The 23,780-nt window shown below is 41.3% G+C and overlaps 1 protein-coding gene across 1 annotated transcript in view; it reads right to left on the reverse strand.

Moving 5' to 3' along the window:
- The window catches only part of LOC109833949 (zinc finger protein BRUTUS-like), a 37,649-nt gene continuing 16,912 nt past the window's right edge, over window positions 3,044-23,780 (reverse strand). The window contains 14 exon segments of the mRNA XM_020402155.1: window positions 3,044-3,409; window positions 3,507-3,578; window positions 4,395-4,454; window positions 4,607-4,841; window positions 5,814-5,951; window positions 6,310-6,531; window positions 6,881-7,052; window positions 7,184-8,017; window positions 8,020-8,433; window positions 8,535-8,703; window positions 8,785-9,010; window positions 9,770-10,134; window positions 10,408-10,602; window positions 18,113-18,322. Coding sequence (XP_020257744.1) covers window positions 3,293-3,409; window positions 3,507-3,578; window positions 4,395-4,454; window positions 4,607-4,841; window positions 5,814-5,951; window positions 6,310-6,531; window positions 6,881-7,052; window positions 7,184-8,017; window positions 8,020-8,433; window positions 8,535-8,703; window positions 8,785-9,010; window positions 9,770-10,134; window positions 10,408-10,602; window positions 18,113-18,322 — 3,429 coding nt within the window. The 3' untranslated portion in view covers window positions 3,044-3,292.

Raw genomic sequence — 23,780 nt, forward strand, 5'->3', positions numbered from 1 at the left:
AATTGGGTCACGGATTCCAACAGTGTAAAGTCTACATCTGGATATGTATTTCTTTTTGGTGGTGCTGTTGTATCCTGAAAATCATGTAAGCAAACAATAATTGCCAGGAGCACCATGGAATCTGAGCTGATTGCTCTTGATACTACTTGCACAGAAGCCGAATGGTTAAAAGATCTTCTATCTGAACTTCCTTTGGTCCCTAAACCCTCTCCTCCTATTTCCATTCACTCTGATTCTAGATCTACCATAGAGCTTCTAAAGCAAGTACATGTAAATAAAAAACATAACAGACATATTCAAATAAGATATAAGTCTGTACAACGCCTATTAGGCAAAGTTGTGATCTTGGACTTTGTAAAGTCTGAGAAAAATCTTGCTGACCCTTTGACTAAGGGATTATCCAGGAGTGTGGTTCTGGATTCATCGAGGGAGATGGGGTTAAGCCCATAAATGAGGTCACTGACAGCGGCAACCCAACCCTTATTTGGAGACGTAGTCCCAATGTCGGTTCAATGTGGTAGAAACAAGCTGGACAAGTGACTCTCGTGTGGAGCATCGACCTAGATATATTTATATATCATTATGTAGCATTTGCTACTACCCCTTCTCTATGATGACGATGCTCTTATGATACAGCTGGCTAGGCTGAGTTTTACTCTTAATAAGTCCAACGCGTGTATTGTGGGGGGTATTAAATAAACAGCTGTAGTACCCTTTGAGGACTTACCTACGTGAGAGGAACCGTGATGGCCGCGGTTAGGGGGGGCTGGGCTAACCCCTAGAAACTCTCATGAGTCGGTTTATTGTGAGCATGGCCTTTAACGCTCAACCCGCTTTGCTCAATAGATGAAGCGTATTGTGTGTGTTTTCATCAATACCTGATTAAAGGGGCCTAATTCAAGGCCTAGTCCATTATGTCCCTCAGGTGGCGATGAACCCACTAAGGAAAGGTTCAAAGCCGAGAGCTACCTCTCCCGAATTCACGATACGAAAGGTTGCCCAACCTATATTTATTTTGTGATTTATTTATTGATTTATTATTTTCAGTCAATATTGCCTTTTGGGGGGGGACTGTTAGATATTTTGTTAAGAAAAGACAATTTTGCCTTCATGAATAATAATAAATTTTTGTAATTAAAACATGTTTTAATTAGCAATTAAAAATATGTGTAATGGCTATATAATTATGAGGAACCCGCACGCCGCAGCCGCACACGCACACCTTTTTGCTTCTCAAGCCTTTATTTTTGCACGTTTTATACATTTTGTAACGGCTGCATGCGGGTAACGGAAGCAATAACCGTGCGTAACGGTCCCTTAGATTCAGGGGGGGTTACACCTTTCATCACCTATAATAGGAGGCTTGGAGCTCATTCAGAATCACACCAACGAAGAGTAAATCTTCTAAACTCTCTTCTCTTCTCTACTCTCATACCTCCAAGAGATTTCGGCTACATATTTATATATCTATTTTCTGGGCAACTGTTTTCGTCTGAGCATAAGCTCTGTGACTCACGCCCGAGTGCAGAGGCCGGCCGATTCCGGAGGTTTTTACCGCTAGGGGAGAAAGGACAAATTGCGCCAGGGCGATAGGCGAGTCCTTAATCTTCTAGGGCAGTGATATCACGACTGCTCCCAATCAGGCCTGAATTTTCTAACTCCTTAATTTGTTTATATTATTATATTCATGTTTTGACAGCATAACGAGCATATAATATAGAGTTTTTTTTATGCTAGTTCCTTAAATCTTTCAAAATTCAAATGATTGCTGTTATCAGCTCACCAAAATTTAAGTTATTTTGAAATTAGATTCTCAAATCATTATAACTATTGTTTACGATCTCTCACTTATCATGCGTTATTTCAAATTTGTCCATCAAATTGCCACTAATGTTCTTGATAGGAGGGGCTAATTTCAAAAAGAAGATATTTTAAAATAAATTCTTAGGGGCTGTTTGATTGTATGTTTTTACCGTGTAAAAGGATAGAAAGTGTAAAAAAGGGTTCCAATGTCAGCTTTCATCACTTTACATTGTTTCTTTAAATTATTTTCTATATGAAAAGCTTACACCTTTTGATGAGGTGTCACCGAAAGCAAAATCACCAAAATTAAGATGATTTTGTTAAAAAGCTAACACAATGTCATAAATGTGTCCAAAAAATAATAAAAAAGTCAAAACCTTGTAGAAAGTGGTAAGGTTAATAACCACTTTCCATTTTGTATCATAAATACTCTAGTTTACATTATACTATCCAAACAATATAATACTATTATTTTAGGATTCGCAAAGATTCCTAACCAAACAATGTAAATACTCGAATAAAAAATGATGAGGTGGATAACCACTTTTTATTTTGTGTCACAAATATTCTAGTTTCATAAAGCAAAAATGCTATTTGACTCGCGGGTTGGGCAACTCGTGCCCAACTCGCAGTCACTGAGTAAGGGGTGGGCCCCACAGCTTTGTGGGGCCCACCCCCTACTCAGTGACTGCGAGTTGGGCACGAGTTGCCCAACCCGCGAGTCTTTAGCAGCTTAATTAAAAGCTGCTAAACTTCACGGGAGTTCAACTCCCGTGAAGTTTCGGAAACTTTTTTTCAAAATCCGACCTGGTTTCAGCGCTGAGGCTGAAACCAAGTCGGTTTTTGCAAATAAAACTGAAATATGTCGTTTTTTACAAATAAAAAAACAAAAGAGTTGGTTTTGAAAATTTGTCCTATTAATTTTTATTCATAAAAGTCAGACCCTCTTTTGGTCCTATGTGGGGGCCACAGAGTACCAAAAGGTAGCGGGTTTGGCAAACCTGGCTACTTTACTTTAGCACTGTATAATGATTAACGGGGTCGTTGCTTCGCTGTCTTCTTATCTCTGTCGACCCAAAATCTGACGGAGCGCATTTTTTGCAGAGAAGACATTACGGCAAATAATCATTTCAAAAGGCTAGGCACGGAAATAGAGTTTGGCGGGGGAAAGAAAGAATCCAAACGTTGAAGTAACTAGCATTGTGTAAATAAAACATAGGAGTTTCAGAATTCACGAGCATTTGAACTTGTAAGCCTCCTCTCTGAAGAAAATTTTATTTTATGTCAAGATTTAGGTCCGCATCCGATGCTTATGGCAAGCATTCTGCTAGTGTAGCGCGGGCACTTCATTTTACAAAGTTTAATTATCAAAGATATAAAATAAATTGGTCATATAAAACATTATTTACACATTTGAAGAAAATAAATAAGAAAGACGAAAAAAGGGGAAAAAAAAAGGAAATGTCCTCACTCGTACAACGGGGTGTGATCATTTAGTTTCGCTCTTGATGACCCTTGTATTGTAAGAACCACAGAAGCGGCATTTGTGATATACCCAGTGGAAGCGAGATTTTCCCTTCTTAGCGCAATCATTGCATAGTATATCCTGATCCATTTCGGTTAGTAAAGGCTTAGTAAACCTAGGGGACACCGTGGAAGGCAAGAAAAAGATTTTGCTGCAGACCTTGAAAACAACTTGTTACCTGTTGTTTGTCCTTGTATTCTTCTGGAAGTTCTTCGGCAGCCAATAACGCGTCAAGCATGCCAAAATAAACCTAGGAGAATATAGATAAATTATAAGATCAAAACTAATATATGGCTTGTTTTCGAGATTTTAAGATAGAAAGGATATGAGTGTCAGGAATTTTATGGAGATTAATCTGCGAAATTAAACACTAAATGAATAATGACAACAATGAAAATACCACAAGCAAGCAAATACCAAGATTTAACGTGATTCGGCAAATCGCGCCCACGTCAACGGGGCAATCCGGAGAGAAATATTTCACAATGAATCAAGAGTACAACCCCTCCAAGTTACACCTGAACTTAAGGATTAAATCACAAGATAAAGATACATCGTTACCTCTAGGGCACCAGAACCCTAAAACCCGTCTCACCAAAAATCTCCAACACCCGCGGAGAAATAAGCACCGTACCCTCGACGACGTTCGTTCTGAAGACAATGGCTTTTGAATCACTGCAATCGGACAACCGGGCTATCCAGAATCTCACTTTTTCTCACCCCTCTTTTCTTTTCTCGGGTTACTGTAGTGCCGAAATTAATTTCAGGGTTCTCATAAATAGAATTCTCCAAACCTATTCTTATTATAAATAAATCATCCAAATCCTCTTCTACATAGAATTTTAATTCATGTGAACCTCATGTGGGCCTTATCTAGGGCTGGACCCACAACAATGAGTACACTAGATTCGCCACAATTGCAGGCTATTAAGTAGGTGGTACAGGTTTTTTTGCTAATACTGATCTAGTATCATATAAGTCGAACTGAACTGTGATCAACTCATAGCAGAAATATAAGTGTATCCTTCAATTAGGGAGGAAAACAGTAAGAGGATTGATAGCTTACCGTCATGTCTCCCAAGGACTTGCTACATATTGGACAGGTATAGTGACTACAAGTGTATGCCTGAAAAACAAGAAATAAACAGCTAGATTATAACTACCGAAATCCTGTTTAGGTGAACAAAAGTTTGTTAAAAAAAAAATTAAAAGAACAAGCAGATCACTAGAAAATATTCATATATGAAAAAGCAAATAACAGGCTAGGAAATGATAGACCTGGAAGCACGCTGAATGCATGAAATGCCCACAACGTAAGGCTCTTAAAGGCTCCGTTGAAGTAAACAGAAAGTCACAACAAATTGGACAATTTGTCTCGAGACTTTTCTCACGACATTTGTGATCAATCAATTTCATTCCCAAGCAAAAGTTGCAACCCATGCAATGAAAGAAGTCGATGCCAAGTCCTTTCCCGACGCGACACAAATTGCAAAATGGACAGTGGTATATTGTCCTGAATTTACACCAAAAACAAAAGGATATTAATTGTTTAGTACTCATAAATGTTATTTCATTTATTTACATAGTTCTCAACCAAATTAAATCCCAGAAGCAATAGTGTTGAATTAACATTAAAACTGCCAAGTTATGCCTTCTTTTTCTTGCAACAATTGTAGAAACTCATAACAGAGATAGTCTGATGGATTATGAAACAACTCAAATCATATCCTGGAATCTCTGAAATCTGACTTAGTTACTATGTCAAGCAAAAGAGCCTATTGCATGAAAATAAGAATCTGCATTGTAGAATTTTTAGCTTTCAGGTTCACAATTTGCACTCATTCCCCAACTAAATATATGAATTCCAGCATCTTGACTCTTGCTTGGCTACTTTCTTACACGGTTAATTTCAATGCTATAAGCCAACCCTTACCCGAAATGCTAACCATAACCCTACAACATCAAACAAAACTCCAAGTTAAAGGGGAAATCAACAAAAGGCATTAACCTGCCATCAGAATCTAGGGTTACCATGTAATTACAACCTTGGTGTGCCGGAATGTAATTAAGTATCTTTGGGACAGTTTAGTTATATTTTAACAATTAAAAGCTTAACTGAATGTGGAGGAATATAACCAGTATATTCTCTAAAAGACAAATTAATGGATAAATTGCCAAACATTAAGATTTGGGGTGATGTACGATAGATTTGAGGGATATATAGGTAAAAAGAGTCAAAGACCCTTACCGATTATGTTGGGTATAAGTATGAGTCTCATTTCTCAAACATATCACCATTCAACCACATGATTCAAAAACACATAAAGATATGGTAATCCCATACTGATCCAAACCAAATGCCAACGTGCCTCTATATCTCACGCCGTTATCTTTTATAGTTCCATGCTTTTAATTTCTTTAACAAGTAAAATAGGTCAATATTGTGCTGGCTTATAAGAAAACAACAACTTACTCATGTAAGTACCTTTCATCGTCAAAAAGTTTACAGACACCGCAGAAGTATTTCGCCATAATTAGTCCATTACAAGCAGGTGTTTTGCATGTCTGGCCAATTGGCTGAACATGGAGACAGCTCATACATAACATTTGAGTTGAGGCTTTTCTGAGAAAAATGGCAGCATAAATTCTTATTAGGGAATGTATGACAGCATGAAATCTTTTATAAGGGAATGGACGAAAATGAAGCAAGTACTGCATAGCAGTTTCCATTTCATGTTAACATTAAAGAGAAAAGAAATATACTAGATCATAATGATCTTCTCATGAGAATATATCTGCTCAACTTTTAGTCATTTCAGATATCTGAATTATCAATAACAATTGAAAAAATGCATCACAAAGTTGATAAAAATTATGACTAGTTTTAATGAATCGCATTTGTGATCAATTAATAGCTAATATTTTAAAGAAATTGAAAAAAAATGTATAAGTCGACTGACTAAAGTAACTTAACATGCTACCTCTCCATTGAATGATCACTGACTTTATCATGGCAGAATCTGCATGTGAACAACTTGTTACAGCATGTGGCAAGAAGTTTACAATTTCTTTTGTAGTGTTCACAGCCAAATATCTGTTTATCTGAATCTCGAAAAGATGGGGAACAGCCAGGGATATCTTCATCATCTGTTAACTCCTTAGTTGATACTTGAGGTGATTTTTGTTGAGCTGCGATCCAGCGACTGCAATAGCCCATCTCCTCGTCAGTTATAGACATTTCAAACAAGTTATATTGCAATTTAGATTAGGTTTAATTGTGGATAGACCCCTTGTAGCTCTACTGTTGCAGATAGACACCCTGAGTGCATTTTTTTACTCTTTTACCCTCAGGAGGTCTATTTGTCAAAAAATAATTTTCTCTTTCTATGAAGATAAAAGAGTCAAAAATAATTTCACTCAAGGGTCTATCTGCAACAATAGAACTGCACGTGATCTATCTGCAATTGGGCAATAGTAACGATGACCATCTGTAGTTAACCATAAGGGGTTTAAATCATAATGATTACTCATAGAGGTCTATCTATAAGAAACCTTGTCATAAGATTCTGAATAAGATAGGCCTTTCTCCGTGGATCAAGTGTTGGATCTTGAGAAACCTTTCGTATCTCTGCCTCAAGCTCATTCTGGTTCATTCGGAAAATATCCTTCCATCCAGGCTTGAACATCTGATCATTATCACTGACACTCTCCTGGCATTCAGTTCCTAGAAAACATTACACAGATTACAACAAAAAAGAGAAAAACCTCTTCAATGTAAATATATGCTCCTTTTTGCCATACCCTACAACAGAAAAAATTTCCATCGTACACAACAATATTTATGGGGTAAAAAACCTTTCGGAACAGCATGACTTGCTTCTGCTACAGCCTGCAAAGAAGATGTAGGTGTACCCCTCCACCATCCATTTAACCATTCACTGAACATGGTATTCTTAGTTGCTTGCTTCCATGTATCCATCATACAGTTCTCCTCCTCCAAAGTAAGTGCAGAAGTCACCCAAGGTAACATAGACTGAAGAATTTCTGCTCCTGTTATCCCAATAATACGACCAACTATCCTGTTTTGTTCCTCTGCTGAAAAGTGTTTGTCGAATAAAGGCCACAGTTCCAGTTCTTCTCTAAACACGTGTTGTCCCAGAGAAATACGTAGAGATTTACACATTGCTTGAATTTTAGTAGCGAGCTCATTTTGTTTCTTCTTCCAATGAGAATCAAGACCACAAGATCCAGTGTCACTTTGACTTGCGTCAGATTTAGTATTGGTCCGGCCAAATTTTGCATGTAGTCGTGAAAGCTCCTCAAGGATTGTAGATATATCAGCAAATAGCTTCTCTTCTTGCTTGTGGTCGAGAGTGTAGGAGTGGCTAACATTGTGAAGTGCCTCTCTAGATTCTAATGCTGGAAAAACAATGTCATCCTCAGCATTGCTATGAGCTTCATATAGACTCCACAATAAACGAAACCTTCCACTGAACTTCCGAAGAGAAGCATCATCACAACCTAAAAGTTTTCCAGACTCAAAATCCAAATACTCCAAATCTTTGCAAATTGCTTTATGAAATTTGAATATAGTGTCTATAGGCCTAGCTTTATCATCCCCATTTGATGAAATAATTCTTGTACCCTCCAAAAGGAGGCTCGGATTAAGTGATGGAGAAGCAGAATTATCAGGTTGACATGGGAAGATTTATCAGCAGGAAGAGTTATCCAAAGATTATTCCTACGTAATCCTGATCTTGGTGCACATTGAGCTTGTTTATCATAGGACGGTTGTTGAATATTAATGTTATATGTGGATTCACTAGTATTTGCACATGCTTCTAAGAAGTTGCATCTTTTGAGCGGCCTCCTATAGTTCTCCATTTGCAGGTATGCTGATTCAGCCCTGCTGATAAGTGGAAAAGGACATACACTGAAGACTCGGCAATAGTCTTCTTGAATCTGACCTTTTTTCTCAAATGGACAGCAAGCAACAAGCTTCGAAGGCAAGCATACGAATGTGCGAGAACTTGCAATTTCTTGGGAGTGACAGACCGATGCCCAACCGGATAAAAGAGTAACTAGGGCAGAATCAGATGATGAAGCTGCAGCGTATAAGACATATGCATGAGTCCCTTATGGCTCCTATAGAAAAGACGTTAGCAGGATATTAGGAGTTTGACTATGCAAAGGATTAAAAGCTAACCTGCCATTTGAATATTTTGAAGAAAGGACTTAGTTTCTTGTTCTGTTAGGGTAGCAACGAACCATGGGATGGCACGTTCTAAGAATTTTAAAGGCATCACACATATACTTTTGTACAGAAGTTCCCTTTGCTTCTCGGGACATAAATGCAGTCTGACAAGAGGAAGAACCTAGCACAGAAAATACGCAGAATGTATCCTGAGATTATAGTCAAATGATGATAAAGGTTCATCAGTCTAAAGAGAACATACCTCAGCTTCCTCATTCTCAAGAAGTCTTTGTATTGAGTTCATTATTTCATCAGTGTGTGAAAGTAGCGATGAGTGGGATTCAGAAGAAGATGAATTGGCTATTGTACACAGCACTTTCTCAATTATGTGCCTGAAGTTGTTAAGTTGAGACTCTTCTTCAGAATGCTCCTGCGCAAAGGAGAACTCTTCACCTAGTGCTGGCAATATCACTTGATCCTTGGCAATTCTGCAAATAAGAAAAATAGGTAAAGAATGTAAACTTTCAGCAACTCAAACTACAACATTCTAAAAATATGATTCTACATTATTCCAGTGGATGCCCACATTGAATATTATTAACAGCATATCATATTTTGTGTGTGTTAGAAGTCTATTTAGTAGGAATGTTGGATGTTGGTCAACTAGAAGAAATTTTCAAATATTAAGGCGGAAGAAATTAGTTGAATTAAATCACTGTAGGAAATGAAGCAAAAGAAGATGTACTAGCTCAAATAGAACCAACATTTCAACAGGATATGCTATGTTTCCTTTCTTATTAAGCTTAAACATCTCACCATAATTTTGATGTCAGAGAGAGGAAGTGATTACATTGAAAAGGACCTAGAATGAAATGAGAGAAAGGTATCCATGTTAAGATGAAGAAGAGGATAATTTTTGGAAAATAAAAGTGGCATGTGACTTGCACATGCTGTTTTAAATTATTTTTCACAGAATTTTTAATGGCGGGGGATTTTGTAATAAAACATTAACTGTAGGGGGTTTCCTAATAAGTGATCAAACTTGAAGGGTTTTCATAATAATCACCCATACAAATATATATCTATGTGTGTATATGTATATATGTATACGTATGTATGTATTTATATGTGTATATATATGTATATATGTGTGTGTTGGTATGTAGATATGCAGGTACGTATGTATGTATGTATTTATGAATGTACGTCTCTCTGTATGTCTATGGAACATACAAAAGCAAAGGCACCTGTGAAAGCTGCAGATGTCAACAATAAATTGAAGTCTATCTTGGAAAGTAGAGAAATCCGAGGCCTCAGCAGAATATTTTATCTTCTTAGCCATTTCTAAAATCTCATTCAACTCTCCTTTAATTGCCCTGTGCCAATGCAATATTTCATTTATAGGATGATTTCCAGTCAATTCAAGAGCATGGCTGTCTGATTCTAGATATTTTCGCTTCCCAATACTAGAATGTGGACAAACCCAGACCTTCTCGGTTGACGCAATAACTTTTTCAGGCCCACCACCGCAACAATCTTGGAATTCAGAATCACCGTTACAGCTTCTGTCCAGGTTTTCTGTGGCGATCACTTCCATCCATGAAGATATGACCTTGAAATTTTAAAAAGACAATTAACTTTACCTGCACAAAAAAACGTCAAGAAAAAACTTTACCTGCACCAAAACTCTAAATTATGATGCTTTTTCACATTTTACACTCCTCTGTAACTTGCGGGTTCTTTTCGTGGGTTGAAAACCAAGCTTTTGTGTCTCTCTCTTTTTAACCGCTTTTAAAATGCACATCTGGATAAACTTGTCCTGGGAATACTGTCTTAAAGTCCATATTGTTGCACAAACACGCTAAAGTCATGGTGAATAGTTTACCTCATGGAGAAGACTTTGCTCCGGTGCTATCTTGCATAGACATTTTACCATAGCATGATGCTCATAAGGTGAAATACAAGATGAGAGCCACGGAAGGAACTCTGCCATCATGTTGACAGGAATGCTACAGAAAAAGTTCCAAATTAAATCAGCCTGCTCCTCAAATGTAAACTTCCTGGTAAGCAAGGGAAAGACCTAATGCAGCAGGAAAAAAAATCATTCAAGCATGACAACATATAAAAAATTATGGGGCAAAGGGAGGGAACACATCACAGTATAATAGATATGAAATGACAGAAATAGACCGACCAAAATATAAAATAGTCAGTTAACTAAGAGGTGCAACAGAAATGATAACAAACTCCAAGTAACATTTTGTATTAGGTAAGTGATGCGTCAGCAACAACTGGCTCTATTTCGGATTAGTGTTTTAAAGAAAATTGAGAATTAGATAGAAAGTTTTGATTTCCAGATAAATATAAAAGAAAACGATGTCTGAAGTTGAACAATATGCGTTAAGAACAACCCGTAGTTTCAGTGTATGATATTTATTAAAATAGTAGCAATCAGAAATAGGACCTCCGTATGTGACTTTGTGAAAGCGCATGAGTCACTCAAGCATGCGTGTAGTATGTGTGTGCAAGGGAAACATGCAAGCATGTGTGCACACACACACAGAGAGGCAAGTGTCAGTGTTGGGACTTGAGTTACGCCCACCGCCGCGGAAGCGTTATTACCTGAGAGAGAGCCCTGGCTATTGTTGTCACAAAAGCACAAGTCAACCTCTATATTCTTGTTTCTCAAAAAAAACTAGAATAGATAGTGAAATTATTATTTCTCAAAGGAAACAAGAATCGAAAGTGATATATTTCATCAAAGTAAAATATACACTCTTCCTCTCATCAGTTCTAGGACTGAAATATCGAGGGAATCTACAAGCTATGGCAACTCACAGATAATACAAATACAAACACGAGATTTACGTGGTTCGGCTAACTAGCCTACGTCCACGGGAGGGGGGGTTTTCACTATGAGGGAAAATACCAAACTTTACAAGTTCTCTCTTCCTCTCTTTCTTCTCTCAAAAACTCCTCTTGAGATTTTTACCCTACACTATAACTCCTCCACCACTTCTCTATTTATAGAAGAGCAAAGGGGCAAGGCTGAATATTTTGGCGGGCTGAATGAGCGCGCGGGAGAGGAAAACACGGGCACGAGAGAAATCGGCGGGAACAATTCCCGCGCTCGAACACGAGCTCAAGCGGCGACGAGACGTGGGCTGGGAAAATGCGCACGAAACCCAAGCGCGTACGGTGCTGAACTCGCCCACGAAATCATCTCCCGCGTGATCATCCCCACGCGCACGAAAACACCACAAGAAAACCCATGTGGGTGGGCCCCTTATGTCCCCTGCGTACATAATTCTCCACCTCGTACATCATTTGATAAACCTCAAATTTTGGACGAACACCAGAAGAACCCCACGAACTCCACCAGAGAGATATTCAGGTCAAACCAGCTGCGTCACTATACCGCGACTGCCTACGTACCCTCCACCGGGATCAAGCTAACCGTAGTTCTGCAATTATTCTCCAACACAGTCTCCACCTCACCTCCATCACCGCCCCGCAGGGCCATGCCTTCTCGGGCAAATCAACACAGGCTGATATGAAGCAAGTCCAAGCAATACTGGAACTTGCTGCCTGTGACCACCTTGGTTAACATGTCCGCGGGATTCTCATTCGTATGCACCTTCATCAGAGAAATATCACCATCCTCTATGACATCCCGCACAAAATGATATCTGACGTCGATATGCTTGGTACGAGCATGGTGAACTTGATTCTTCGCCAAGTGAATTGCACTGACTGTCGCACCACAAATTCACGCTCTCCTGCTCAATCCCCAAATCGTCTAGAAGACCCCACAGCCACAATGCTTCCTTCACTCCCTCCGTCATGGCCATGTATTCGGCCTCTGTTGTAGAAAGTACCACTGTAGCCTGCAACATCGATCGCCAACTAACTGGAGCCCCATGTATCCTAAATACATAACCAGTAGTAGATCGCCGTCTATCTAGATCGCCCGCATAATCAGAGTCCACATACCCGTCGACCTGACATGTATCTCCACCAAAACACAGATCCGTATCCGCGGTACCTTTCAAGTACCTCAGGACCCATTTCACCGCTTCTCAGTGTGCCTTTCCCGGATTCGCCATGAACCTGCTGACCACATTAACCGCCTGTGAAATATCTGGACGTGTACACACCATGACGTACATCAAACTGCCAACTGCACTAGCATAAAAAACACGATCCATGTGTGCATTATCTTCCGCTGTAGTGGGAGATTGTTTACCTGAAAGACTAAAGTGTGGAGCCAATGGGATCACCACCGACTTTGCACTTTGCATCTCGAACCTCGCGATCACACTCTCTATGTAGCTCTTCTGACTCAAGAACAATCGCCGATTCGCCCGCTCTCTTCTAATCTCCATACCCAGTATTTTTCTAGCAGCGCCCATATCTTTCATCTCGAACTCATTGCTAAGTTGAGATTTCAGCTTATCTATCTCCACCTTGTTTTTCGATGCAATAAGCATGTCATCCAAATATAAAAGGAGATAGATATAATCACCTCCACGAAGCTTCCAGATATAATCACCTCCACGAAGCTTCCAAATGTAAACACAACAATCATAGTCGCTTCGGGAAAACCCATACTTCAGCATGAAGGAGTCAAATCGCTTGTACCACTGCTGAGGAGATTGCTTCAATCCATAGAGTGACTTCCTCAAGCGACATACATGATGCTCCTTATCCTCAACCTTGTAGCCCTCAGGTTGATGCATATAGATCTCTTCATCCAAGTCTCTATGCAAGAAGGCCGTCTTGACATCGAGTTGTTCCAGCTCAAGATCACCATGAGCAACAATACTCGGTAGCATCCGAATAGAAGTGTGTTTCACCACCGGAGAAAATATCTTATTGTAATCCACACCCTCTTTTTGTGCAAACCCCTTAGCCACTAGCCTCGCCTTGTACCTTGTACCACCGAGCTCTGAAGGATCTTCCTTTCTCTTATACACCCACTTACAACCAATAGCTTTTCTTCCTACGTGTAATGGGACCACCTCTCATGTTTGGTTCTTCCGGAGAGATTCCATCTCCTCCTCCATCGCAGCCAACCAACTTTCACTATCCTTGTCTCGAATAGCTTTCTTGAAGGAGACCGGCTCATCTTCCTCCACCGAGAGTGCGTACTCAACCAAATTAGCATGCCCATAGTGTTTCAGGGGTTGATCAGCCCCCAGCTTCTGTACCTGCTTGTATACTCACCTTAGCCTAGTGGAAGCCAAGCTATCCTCGAGCTGCTGTTGTTGTGCTGAACCTCCTCCTGCTCAAGTTCATCATCTACCTGACTTTCCACTTGAACACGACTAGAACCTGGTTGGTCTTTAGATTCTATCTCAATAACCTGGGACCGGGAGTCCCAACAGTATCAACACCACCATCTTTGGGCACCCTAGCAATCATGGACTTCTCATCAAAAGTAATGTCCCTGCTGATCACGAACTTCGAATTTTCTGTACACCAAAGGCGGTAGCCTTTTACGCCCTTTGCATACCCCAAGAAAATTACCTTCTTGGCTCTCGCGTCAAGCTTTCCCTCGTTGACGTGATAGTAGGCGGTACAACCAAAAATTCAGAGCCTCTCATAATCTGCATGCTCCCCTGACCACACCCGATAGGGTGTATCACCGTCTAATGTCGAATGTGGAGATCGATTCACTATATAGCAAGCTGTAGCAATCGATTCTGCCCAGCATTCTTTGCCCAAACCAGCATATGATCGCATACTCACTGTTTTCTCCCGCAGTGTTCGGTTCTGTCTTTCCGCGACCCCATTCTGCTGTGGTGTAGATCTAACTGTCCAGTGTCTAGCAATGTCTTCCTGATCACAGAACTCCTTGAAGGTACCATCTATGTACTCTGTACCGTTGTCAGATCTCAGCGTCTTTAATTTCTTCCCTGTCATGTTCTTAACCATCGCCTTCCACTTCTTGAATGTCTCAAATACCTCATTCTTATGCTTCAGAAAATAAATCCAAGCATACCTAGAATGATCATCTATGAATGAGACAAAATATCTGGAACCACCTTTGGAAGTTGTCGAAGCCGGACCCCAAACATCCGTGTGCACATAATCCAGTATCCCTCTGCTCTTGTGATTGCTTCTCAGAAACTGGACCCTGTGCGCCTTTCCATACACACAGTCCTCGCAAAAATCCATGTAAGGCTTCTTCAGGTTCTTTAGCAAGCCTTCTTTACCAAGCAGATCTAGACCCTTCTCTGACATGTGCCCAAGCCGTCTATGCCATAACCGTGTGTGCTCATATGGGTCTCCACCAATTCCTTTAGCTCCAACTGCTGCATCTCCCGTCACCGTCGTACCCGAGAGAGTATATAGATTACCGTGACGAACACCCTTCATCACTGTTAAGGAACCCCGAACAACCCTCTTCACTCCGTTCTCTGTTACAATCTTGCAACCCCCGGAGTCCAAAGCTCCGACTGAGATGAGATTTTTCCGCAAGCCAGGAACGTGTCGTACGTCCGTCAGGATTCGAACCACTCCATCATGCATCTTGATTTTGATATCACCTAACCTCACCGTTTTACAAGCATGGTTGTTCCCCATCCATACGGTTCCACCATCAATGCTCCTGTAGGTAGTAAACTATTTTCTGTTTGGACACATGTGGTAAGAGCAACCAGAATCAAGAATCCACTTCCCGGAGGTATCCTCGCCATCCGTGATGACATAACATTCCTTATCGCTTCCATCCTCTGAAGCGTAGCTCGCCTCTTCCTTGCCTTCTCGTCTTTCAGTCTTGTTGTTTTTTTTCCCACCTACTCTCTTGTTAGGACAATCGACCTTGAAATGCCCAACTTTACTGCATTTAAAACACGCTCGTCCCGCAAGAGGTCTCGATTTAGATCTAGACTTTCTTCCCTTGTCTTTTCCTCGCTCATTGCCTCTTCCTCTGGCAAACAGTCACTGCGCTTGTTCTTTGTTACCACCAGTGGTCATATCACTAGTTACAATTTTTCGAAGATCATCCGCTAGAAGCGCCGTTCTAGTTTCAACCATCGATAAAGTATCACCCACAAGCATCAATGTTTGTACCAGGTTCTCATAAGACTTCGGCAGAGATAGAAGTAGTAGAAGCGCATGATCCTCATCTTCCACTGTCACCTCAATGTCTTTCAAGTCTGATAAGATCCTATCAAACTTGTTGATGTACTCCCGGATTGACGAGCCCTCCTTCATCTTGTAAGTATACAATTTAGATTTTAAATAGATCCGGTTCGTTAGACTCTTCGTCATGAAGATGCTTTCTAACTTCAACCACAGACCCGCAGCCGTTTCCTCCCCGTCTACCAAGAAAGCTACATCCCTCTCAAGGCATAGGATAATCGACGCTCGTGCTTCCAGATCCAGCTCCTCCCAATCCTCATCAGACATATTTTTATGCTTTTCTCTTCCAGCCAAAGCCTTGTGCAACTTTTGCGAAATCAGCGAATTTTTCATCTGCATCCTCCAATAGGAAAAATTATTTTTTCCATTGAAGTTTTCAATCTCGTACTATCCAATTTTATTTGTTTTACTTGTAGACGTTATTTTTGCTTGTATTATGTAAATCCGCTTCTCTCACGAATTTTAACAATTTCTTTGTGTTCACCACACAATAGACAACCACTACCTCAGATCAGAAATTTTACCACCTCCAGTCTGAATAAGGGGCTCTGATACCAATTGTTGGGACTTGAGTTACGCCCACCGTCGTGGAAGCGTTATTGCCTGAGAGAGAGTAGTGGCTATTGTTGTCACAAAAGCACAAGTCAACCTCTATATTCTTGTTTCTCAAAGGAAACTAGAATAGATAGTGAAATTCTTATTTCTCAAAGGAAATAAGAATCGAAAGTGATATATTTCATCAAAGTGAAATATACACTCTTCCTCTCATCAGTTCTAGGACTAAAATATCGAGGGAACCTACAAGCTATGGTAACTCACAGATAATACAAATACAAACACGAGATTTACGTGGTTCGGCTAACTAGCCTACGTCCACGGGAGGGGGGTTTTTCACTATGAGGGAAAATACCAAACTTTACAAGTTCTCTCTTCCTCTCTTTCTTTTCTCTCAAAAACTCCTCTTGAGATTTTTACCCACACTATAACTCCTCCACCACTTCTCTATTTATAGAAGAGCAAAGGGGCAAGGCTGAATATTTTGGCGGGCTGAATGAGCGCGCGGGAGAGGAAAACACGGGCACGAGAGAAATCGGCGGGAACAATTCCCGCGCTCGAACACGAGCTCAAGCGGCGACGAGACGTGGGCTGGGAAAAGAAATCGGCGGGAACAATTCCCGCGCTCGAACACGAGCTCAAGCGGCGACGAGACGTGGGCTGGGAAAACGCGCACGAAACCCAAGCGCGTACGGTGTCGAACTCGCCCACGAAATCATCTCCCGCGTGATCATCCCCACGCGCACGAAAACACCACGAGAAAACCCATGTGGGTGGGCCCCCTATGTCCCCTGCGTACACAGTCAGGATGGGACGGGGTGAGGCTGGGGATGTCGGATAGGGTTTAAGGTTCACAGTAATGTCAAGTTTTATATTTATTTTACTAATCAAAATATTCAACTATACCAAGCAGGTAAAGCTTCATGCTAGAATAGACATAACACATAACAAGCAAATATTCTAAGGTTCTTTACTGCTTTTGGAAGTATATTGTATTCTCGCAACATTGCTCTAACAGATGCTGATTTCTATCACCGTGGAGATTGTTCCTTATCATGTTATGATTCAAAAACACATGCCTCATGTATTTCTTCAACTGTAATGGGTTTGGGAAACCGACCAGTGTGATGATCTAAGCCCCCCTCCTCCTCCTTAAGTATGTCCACTTTGATAAGAGAGGAGAAGAGACCTATTTTCTACACAGAGAAGCTGCTCTTCCAAGTTGGTGATGCTCTTCTTCTATGTCTTGGGTGCATAGGGCACTGGGAAGGTGAGATTTGAGTGCTTGCCTGGCCAGGAGAAGAGGGCTTAGGAGTCTAAATTTATAGAGGGAAAAATATGGCCTTCGTTAGAGAAACATGTAACAACAAATCCAACTACCTTCAAATGGCTCAACCTTGACATCATAACTGTCATAGAAATTGATATATTTGAACATATGACATATTAGAACACGGTGATGTGTGACAGGAAACAGACTTTATCCAAAATCTTAAGCTAGTGGATAGCTGAAGCAGATGAAAAGTATATTTGAAATTCGTCTGGAAGTAAGAAGAACGTTATTAGGTTTGATGATAGCCTTTGTTAATCATTCTGCAACTTGAAAATTGCTTTCCATGATGAGTTCAAAATTATCTATAAGTGAAGCAATCAGTTACAGAATCTTTTAGCAAAGCAATCAGTTATAGAATCTTTTGTAAAAGATAGTGACATGATTCCTTAAAAAAATAAGTGTACATTAACCAAAATAACCTTATCTAAAAACAATGGAGAGATTAGTCAAAAGTATATACATCAGTAATTTAGCATATGATTGAAGAATTCTAACTGTATAATATTTTCATGTAGAAAAACATTAAAGACAAACCAGTCCGTTGTATGTATACCTGTTTTTCTTCCTTAGACATGTGCTGGCTAAGTGATGTGCGCATAGCTCCAATGCAAGAAGCAACTTCTCTTTGAAAACTCTCATCATTTTCTTCACCTGAGTTCAGCAGTTTAAACAACTGATTGAACAGCGTTCTCTCCACCTGGTGCTCAAGAGAATATGTACGCGCAACATTCTTAACACGCATGTCAAGAGCTGGAAAGATAACCTGTCACAAGAAGATAACAACCAAAATCACGAGTCATGTATTTCCCAACCGGCCAACCATTAAAATATTATTATGCATGTAACTGATGGTGGATCGTAAGCCTGATAACATTATATAGTGGATGATGCCATTCTTTATAACATTATCTTAACCCTTCATAGAGAGTAAAGTTTGGAATTTACAAGAACCTTGGTAGCTAGACCCACTAAAAAGAAGATTAATGTTTTTAACAATGTATTCATAAACACAGCCAATTAAAACTAGCTAGTAGAACTTTTCCTGCATATGATTCATCAAATATTGACTAAACATACTTGTCAGTGCATAAATGATATGTACACTTCCGATTTTGAGATGTTGGTGTAGGAGGATTGTTCTGTTATAGCCCAGTTACTATTATAACAAAGTCATGGCCAGCCCTTTCATTCCATATTTGATTTTTCACCTGACCCAGACTACCTTTAATGATGGACTAAGTGATCCCCAAAATGGAAACCAAATTAACCCCACCACCTAACCCACCATTATAGTCAGTGTATTTATTAATTATCAGTTCTGGATAAAGATTTCTGGACAAAATTGTTGCTACTCTTTATTAATTCCCATGAAGTTGTGAATAGAAACTCTAATGTTATTACTCCATAAGATGGGCTTATATAGGCCCTTACAACACAACTTACAAATAACACCCTATCTATTACTAATATGTCAACACTCCTCCTCAAGATGGGCGAAAGATATCCACTAAGTCCATCTTGTCACATCCTCTAATCATATCTACTGAGCTAAGTCCCTTAGTCAGACAATCTGCTGCCTGATCCTTAGTTGGAACATGACTTAACTCCAGTAGTCCATTGTCCAACTTCTCTTTGATGAAGAACCTATCGATCTCGATATGTTTGGTTCTATCATGCTGCACTGGGTTGTTGGCGATACTGATGGCTGACTTGTTATCACACCACAGCTTCATCTTGGCTCCTTAATCCAGCTTCAGCTCCACCAGCATACTCTTCAACCACAACAACTCTATAACTCCCAAGATCATGGCTCTATACTCTGCTTCAGCTGTTGATCTCGTCACCACTGACTGCTTCTTGCTCTTCCACGAGACCAAGTTGCCTCCTATGAAGATGCAGTATCCTGAGGTGGACCTCCTGTCATCAGCACAGCTAGCCCAATCCGAGTCACAGTAACCCTCAATACTCATGTTTATTTTTTCTGAATATCAGTACTTTTTCGGGGGCACTCTTCAAATACCTTAGAATCTGGTATACTGCGTCCATATGACCCTTCCTTGGATCGTGCATGTAGCGACTCACCACGCTCACTGCAAAAGAGATATCGGGACATGTGTGACTCAAATAGATCAACCTGCCCACCAGTCTCTGGTATCTGTCACGATCAACTGGTTTTCCAGCCTCAGCATCCAGCTTGAACTTCTGGTCGATCGGTGTAGTTGCAGGTTTGCACCCTAACATCCCTGTCTCTTTGAGAAGATCCAGTGCATACTTTCTCTGGGATAGGACGATCCCCTCCGCTCCTCGAGCTATCTCTATTCCAAGAAAGTATCGAAGCAAACCAAGAACTTTCACCTCGAATTCCTTACTCAGTCTCACTTTGAGTTGGGTAATCTCCTTCTCATCATCCCCTGTAATAATCATATCATCCACATATACTACAAGCATGGTGATGTGACTTTTACTTCATCGAAAGAACACGGTATGATCGGCGTTAATCTGCTGGTATCCCATACCTATCATAGCCCGCCTGAATCTGTCGAACCAAGCACGTGGAGACTGCTTCAGGCTATAGAGAGACTTCTTCAATCTGCAGACTTTGCCCGCTGTCTGATCTGTGCCAAATCCTGGTGGTATTTTCATGTATACCTCTTCCACCAGATCTTTATGAAGGAATGCATTCTTCACATCTAGTTGGTATAGCTTCCATCCACCATTTACTGCCAGAGAGATCAAGGTCCGAACAGTGCTCATCTTCGTTACCGATACAAAAGTCTCATCATAGTCAATTCCATACGTCTGGCTATACCATTTTGCCACAAGACGAGCCTTATAACGCTCAACCCGTCCATCTGGATTCTGTTTCACAGTGAAGACCCACTTGCATCCAACTGCTCTCTTCCCTTTTGGTAGGTTTACTAACTCCCAAGTACGGTTCTTCTCAAGAGCTCCTAGCTCTTCGTGCATCGCCGTTTTCCACTTTGAGTCCTTCTTAGCAACCTGTCAATTGTTAGGCACAGTAACAGAGTCCAAGGATGCAATGAATGCTCCATGTGAGGATGAATGTTGGAATATGATACAAACTGGGCAAGATCTCATCCATATCTATCGGGAGGATTTCCCGCATTACTACGAGTAGTCCTTCGTACTGATATGGGTGTGGGAGTAGGGAGAGGAATGTTATCACCTTGGGATGAATCTGGTGGTGGTGTAGGTGTCTCAGGAGTCGGGGCAGGCGTTGACAAGAGACTTGACAGCATTAGTGACATTGTAGGTACTGTTCCTGTAATTTGCTTTTCCTTCCTACTATAGGTTAGTAGCTCTCCCTGAACCGTGGGCCTAACACCTCTTGTCTCATTTTCCTTTTCTTCTTCATTCTCTTGCTCCTCAACCAATTCTCCCTCCCAAGGAATCGATATAGAAATTGATTTCTCCACATTGTTCAACGATCTCTCACCATTCTCCTCCTCTCGCCCCATACTTCTAGTATTGGGCGAGTTACCAGCGGATGAAGTTGCCTTTCGGGTGTAATATGGCTCTAGTTCTCGAAAGTACACATTCATGCTCACAAACAACCTTTTCTCCACCGGGCTCCAGCAAACATATCCCTTCTGAGTAGCAGAATATCCCACAAAGATGCACTTCACAGCTCTAGGGGCAAGCTTCCCGACAGATGGCCTGTTGTCCTTCACAAAGGATACACAACCAAACACTTTAAGTGGAAGGATCCCACCATTATCTCCCTTCAGCATCTCACACGGAGACTTCCAATCCAGCACTCTCGAGGGCATTCTGTTGATCAGCGCTGCTGCGGTCAATACTGCTTGCCCCCATAATGTTTCTGGGACATTCATAGAGATCATCATGCTTCTAGCAACCTCTAAAAGATGTCTGTTCTTCCTTTCCGCTACCCCATTCTGAGCTGGTGTGTATGGACATGTTGCCTGGTGCTGTATTCCCTGAGCTGACAAATATTCTTCAAGCGCTCTGTTGGTATACTCTGTCCCATTATCCGACCTCAATACCTTCACCACTGCTCCGTATTGAGTCTGAACATTCCTATGAAAGTTTTGGAAGCACCCAAACACTTCACTTTTATTTTTTATCAGGTATAACCAAGTAACACGAGAGAAACAATCAATAAATGTAATAAAATACTTGTATCCATTCATAGAACTTGTGGAGTAAGGCCCCCAAACATCTGAATGTACCAAGTCAAATGCATGAGAGCTTCTATGACCAGAACTTCTAATCAGTTTTCCAAACTCACATGCATCACACACAAGTTTCTGTTTATTTGCTTTCTCAAATAAGGATGGATACAATCTACCTAAAACACTAAAGGATGAGTGTCCCAAACGCTGCTGATGAAGCATTAACTCACTCTCAGTACTCATTTTAGATCCTACTCCTGCTTTCTTGACGACTGACACCAACGCTGAATCCAGCCCTTCACGGTCTAGATACCACAGTCCACTACGTTATGTGCCAGTCCCAAGTCTCCGCTCTGTCCCCTTCTCCTGAAAAATCTCCTTGGGAATATCAAAAGAAACAATGCACTTTAGTTGGAGAATGATAGCACTAATGGATAAAAGATTGACTGGAAAGGAGGGAGCATGCAAAACATTGAACAAAGTTACAGAACCTGTACAATCGATTGTACCCTTACCAACCACTGGCTGAAATGTACCATCAGCTGTTTGAATACTATCAGGCGATGCTAGGTGAGTATATGATAAGAACTCACTAGCATTACCTGTCACATGTCGAGACGCACCGGAGTCGACTATCCATTATGATGATCTGTCGGGAGACATAGAAGCAAGAGCATGTGTATCATCAGTACCTTTGGTCGGATGAGCATAGGTAGCAGTGTTGTCGCCAGCGAAGAACGAAGTTGATGCCTCCTCAGTTCCACTCCTCCTGTCTCCATCCCCCGCTACTTTCTGCTTCCTTCTGAGTATCGCCAGGAGCGCACGATCCTCCTCAGTAAAGACCACCTTAGTTTCTTCCTCTCCCTCTGCTACCATCAGATTCGCCTGGTTGCCTGTTCCTCTTCCACCTCGTCGACCCCCACGACCACAACCACGACCTCCGAACTGTCCACGTCCACCCGAATCTCCTTCCTTGGGTGGTTTGGTGCAAGCATGCCTTAGATGACCCACCTCACCGCAGTTATAGCACTGCCGAGTCTCTTCCCTGGATCCAGTATTACTAGAGGCTGCCAGTGCTGACTTCACCACAGGAAGTCTACCTGTCCCCGCTTGTAACCTAATGCGAGTCTCCTCCTGGATCATGGCCGAGACAGCCTCAAGCGTGGGAATCTTTGGCTGAGCTAGCAGCAATGCAGTTCGCTGAGCAAACTCCGATGTCAATCCCTTGAGAAACACCATAGTCCTCTTTTGTAGAAATGCCTCCCGCTCTTTACATCCCGGGTCCTTGCAGCTCGCCCTTGGGGAGAAGTGATCATAATCCAACCACAGGCGTTCCAGCTCTGTGGCATACTCATGTACAGTCCGTTCTCCCTGGACTGTGGCGTCGATTTCTCCCTTAATTTGGAACACCCGCAGGTTATTCCCCACTCCATCATAGGTCCTCCTCAACTTCTCCCAGACATCCTTCACCTTCTCGATGCCATCAACTGTGGCAGCGATCGACTGGACCAATGAGTTGAGGAGCCAGATATACACCAACATATGAGTGGACTTCCACTCATCTCTTCCTTCCGAGTCCTCATCCGGCTCTGTCGCCTCTCCTGTCAAATAACCCTCCAGGTTCCTCCCTGCAAGGGTGTATCTCACCCGCCGTGACCAGCTCAGATAAGTATCCGGTCCATCAAGCTTCAGATCTATGGTAAGAAGCTCCAACTTCTTGGATGGTTTTGTCGCGCTCTCACCAGCCGACAACTTCATCAGCTTCATCAAAGTTGACACCTCCGCAGGGTTTAACTTCTTGATGATCTCCTCCATTGATCAAGCTTCAGACCCAACACCTGTTCACCTTCTCCTCCAACCCTTGTTGTGTGCAGTGAAAATTTCGACAACACTTCTGCTGCACAACAAGAGTAGGATCTCAAACAAATTCTCGTTTCTCAGATAAAACAAGAACCAAAAACAGTAATATATCTCATCGCTGTGAGATATATACTCTTACTGTCATCAGTTCGAGGACTGAGTCGAGGGAACCCAAGCCAAACTCTAGGTTCGACATGGTGCAGCAAA

This window comes from Asparagus officinalis, chromosome 1, assembly GCF_001876935.1.
Source record: "Asparagus officinalis chromosome 1, Aspof.V1, whole genome shotgun sequence".
Lineage (NCBI taxonomy): Eukaryota > Viridiplantae > Streptophyta > Magnoliopsida > Asparagales > Asparagaceae > Asparagus > Asparagus officinalis.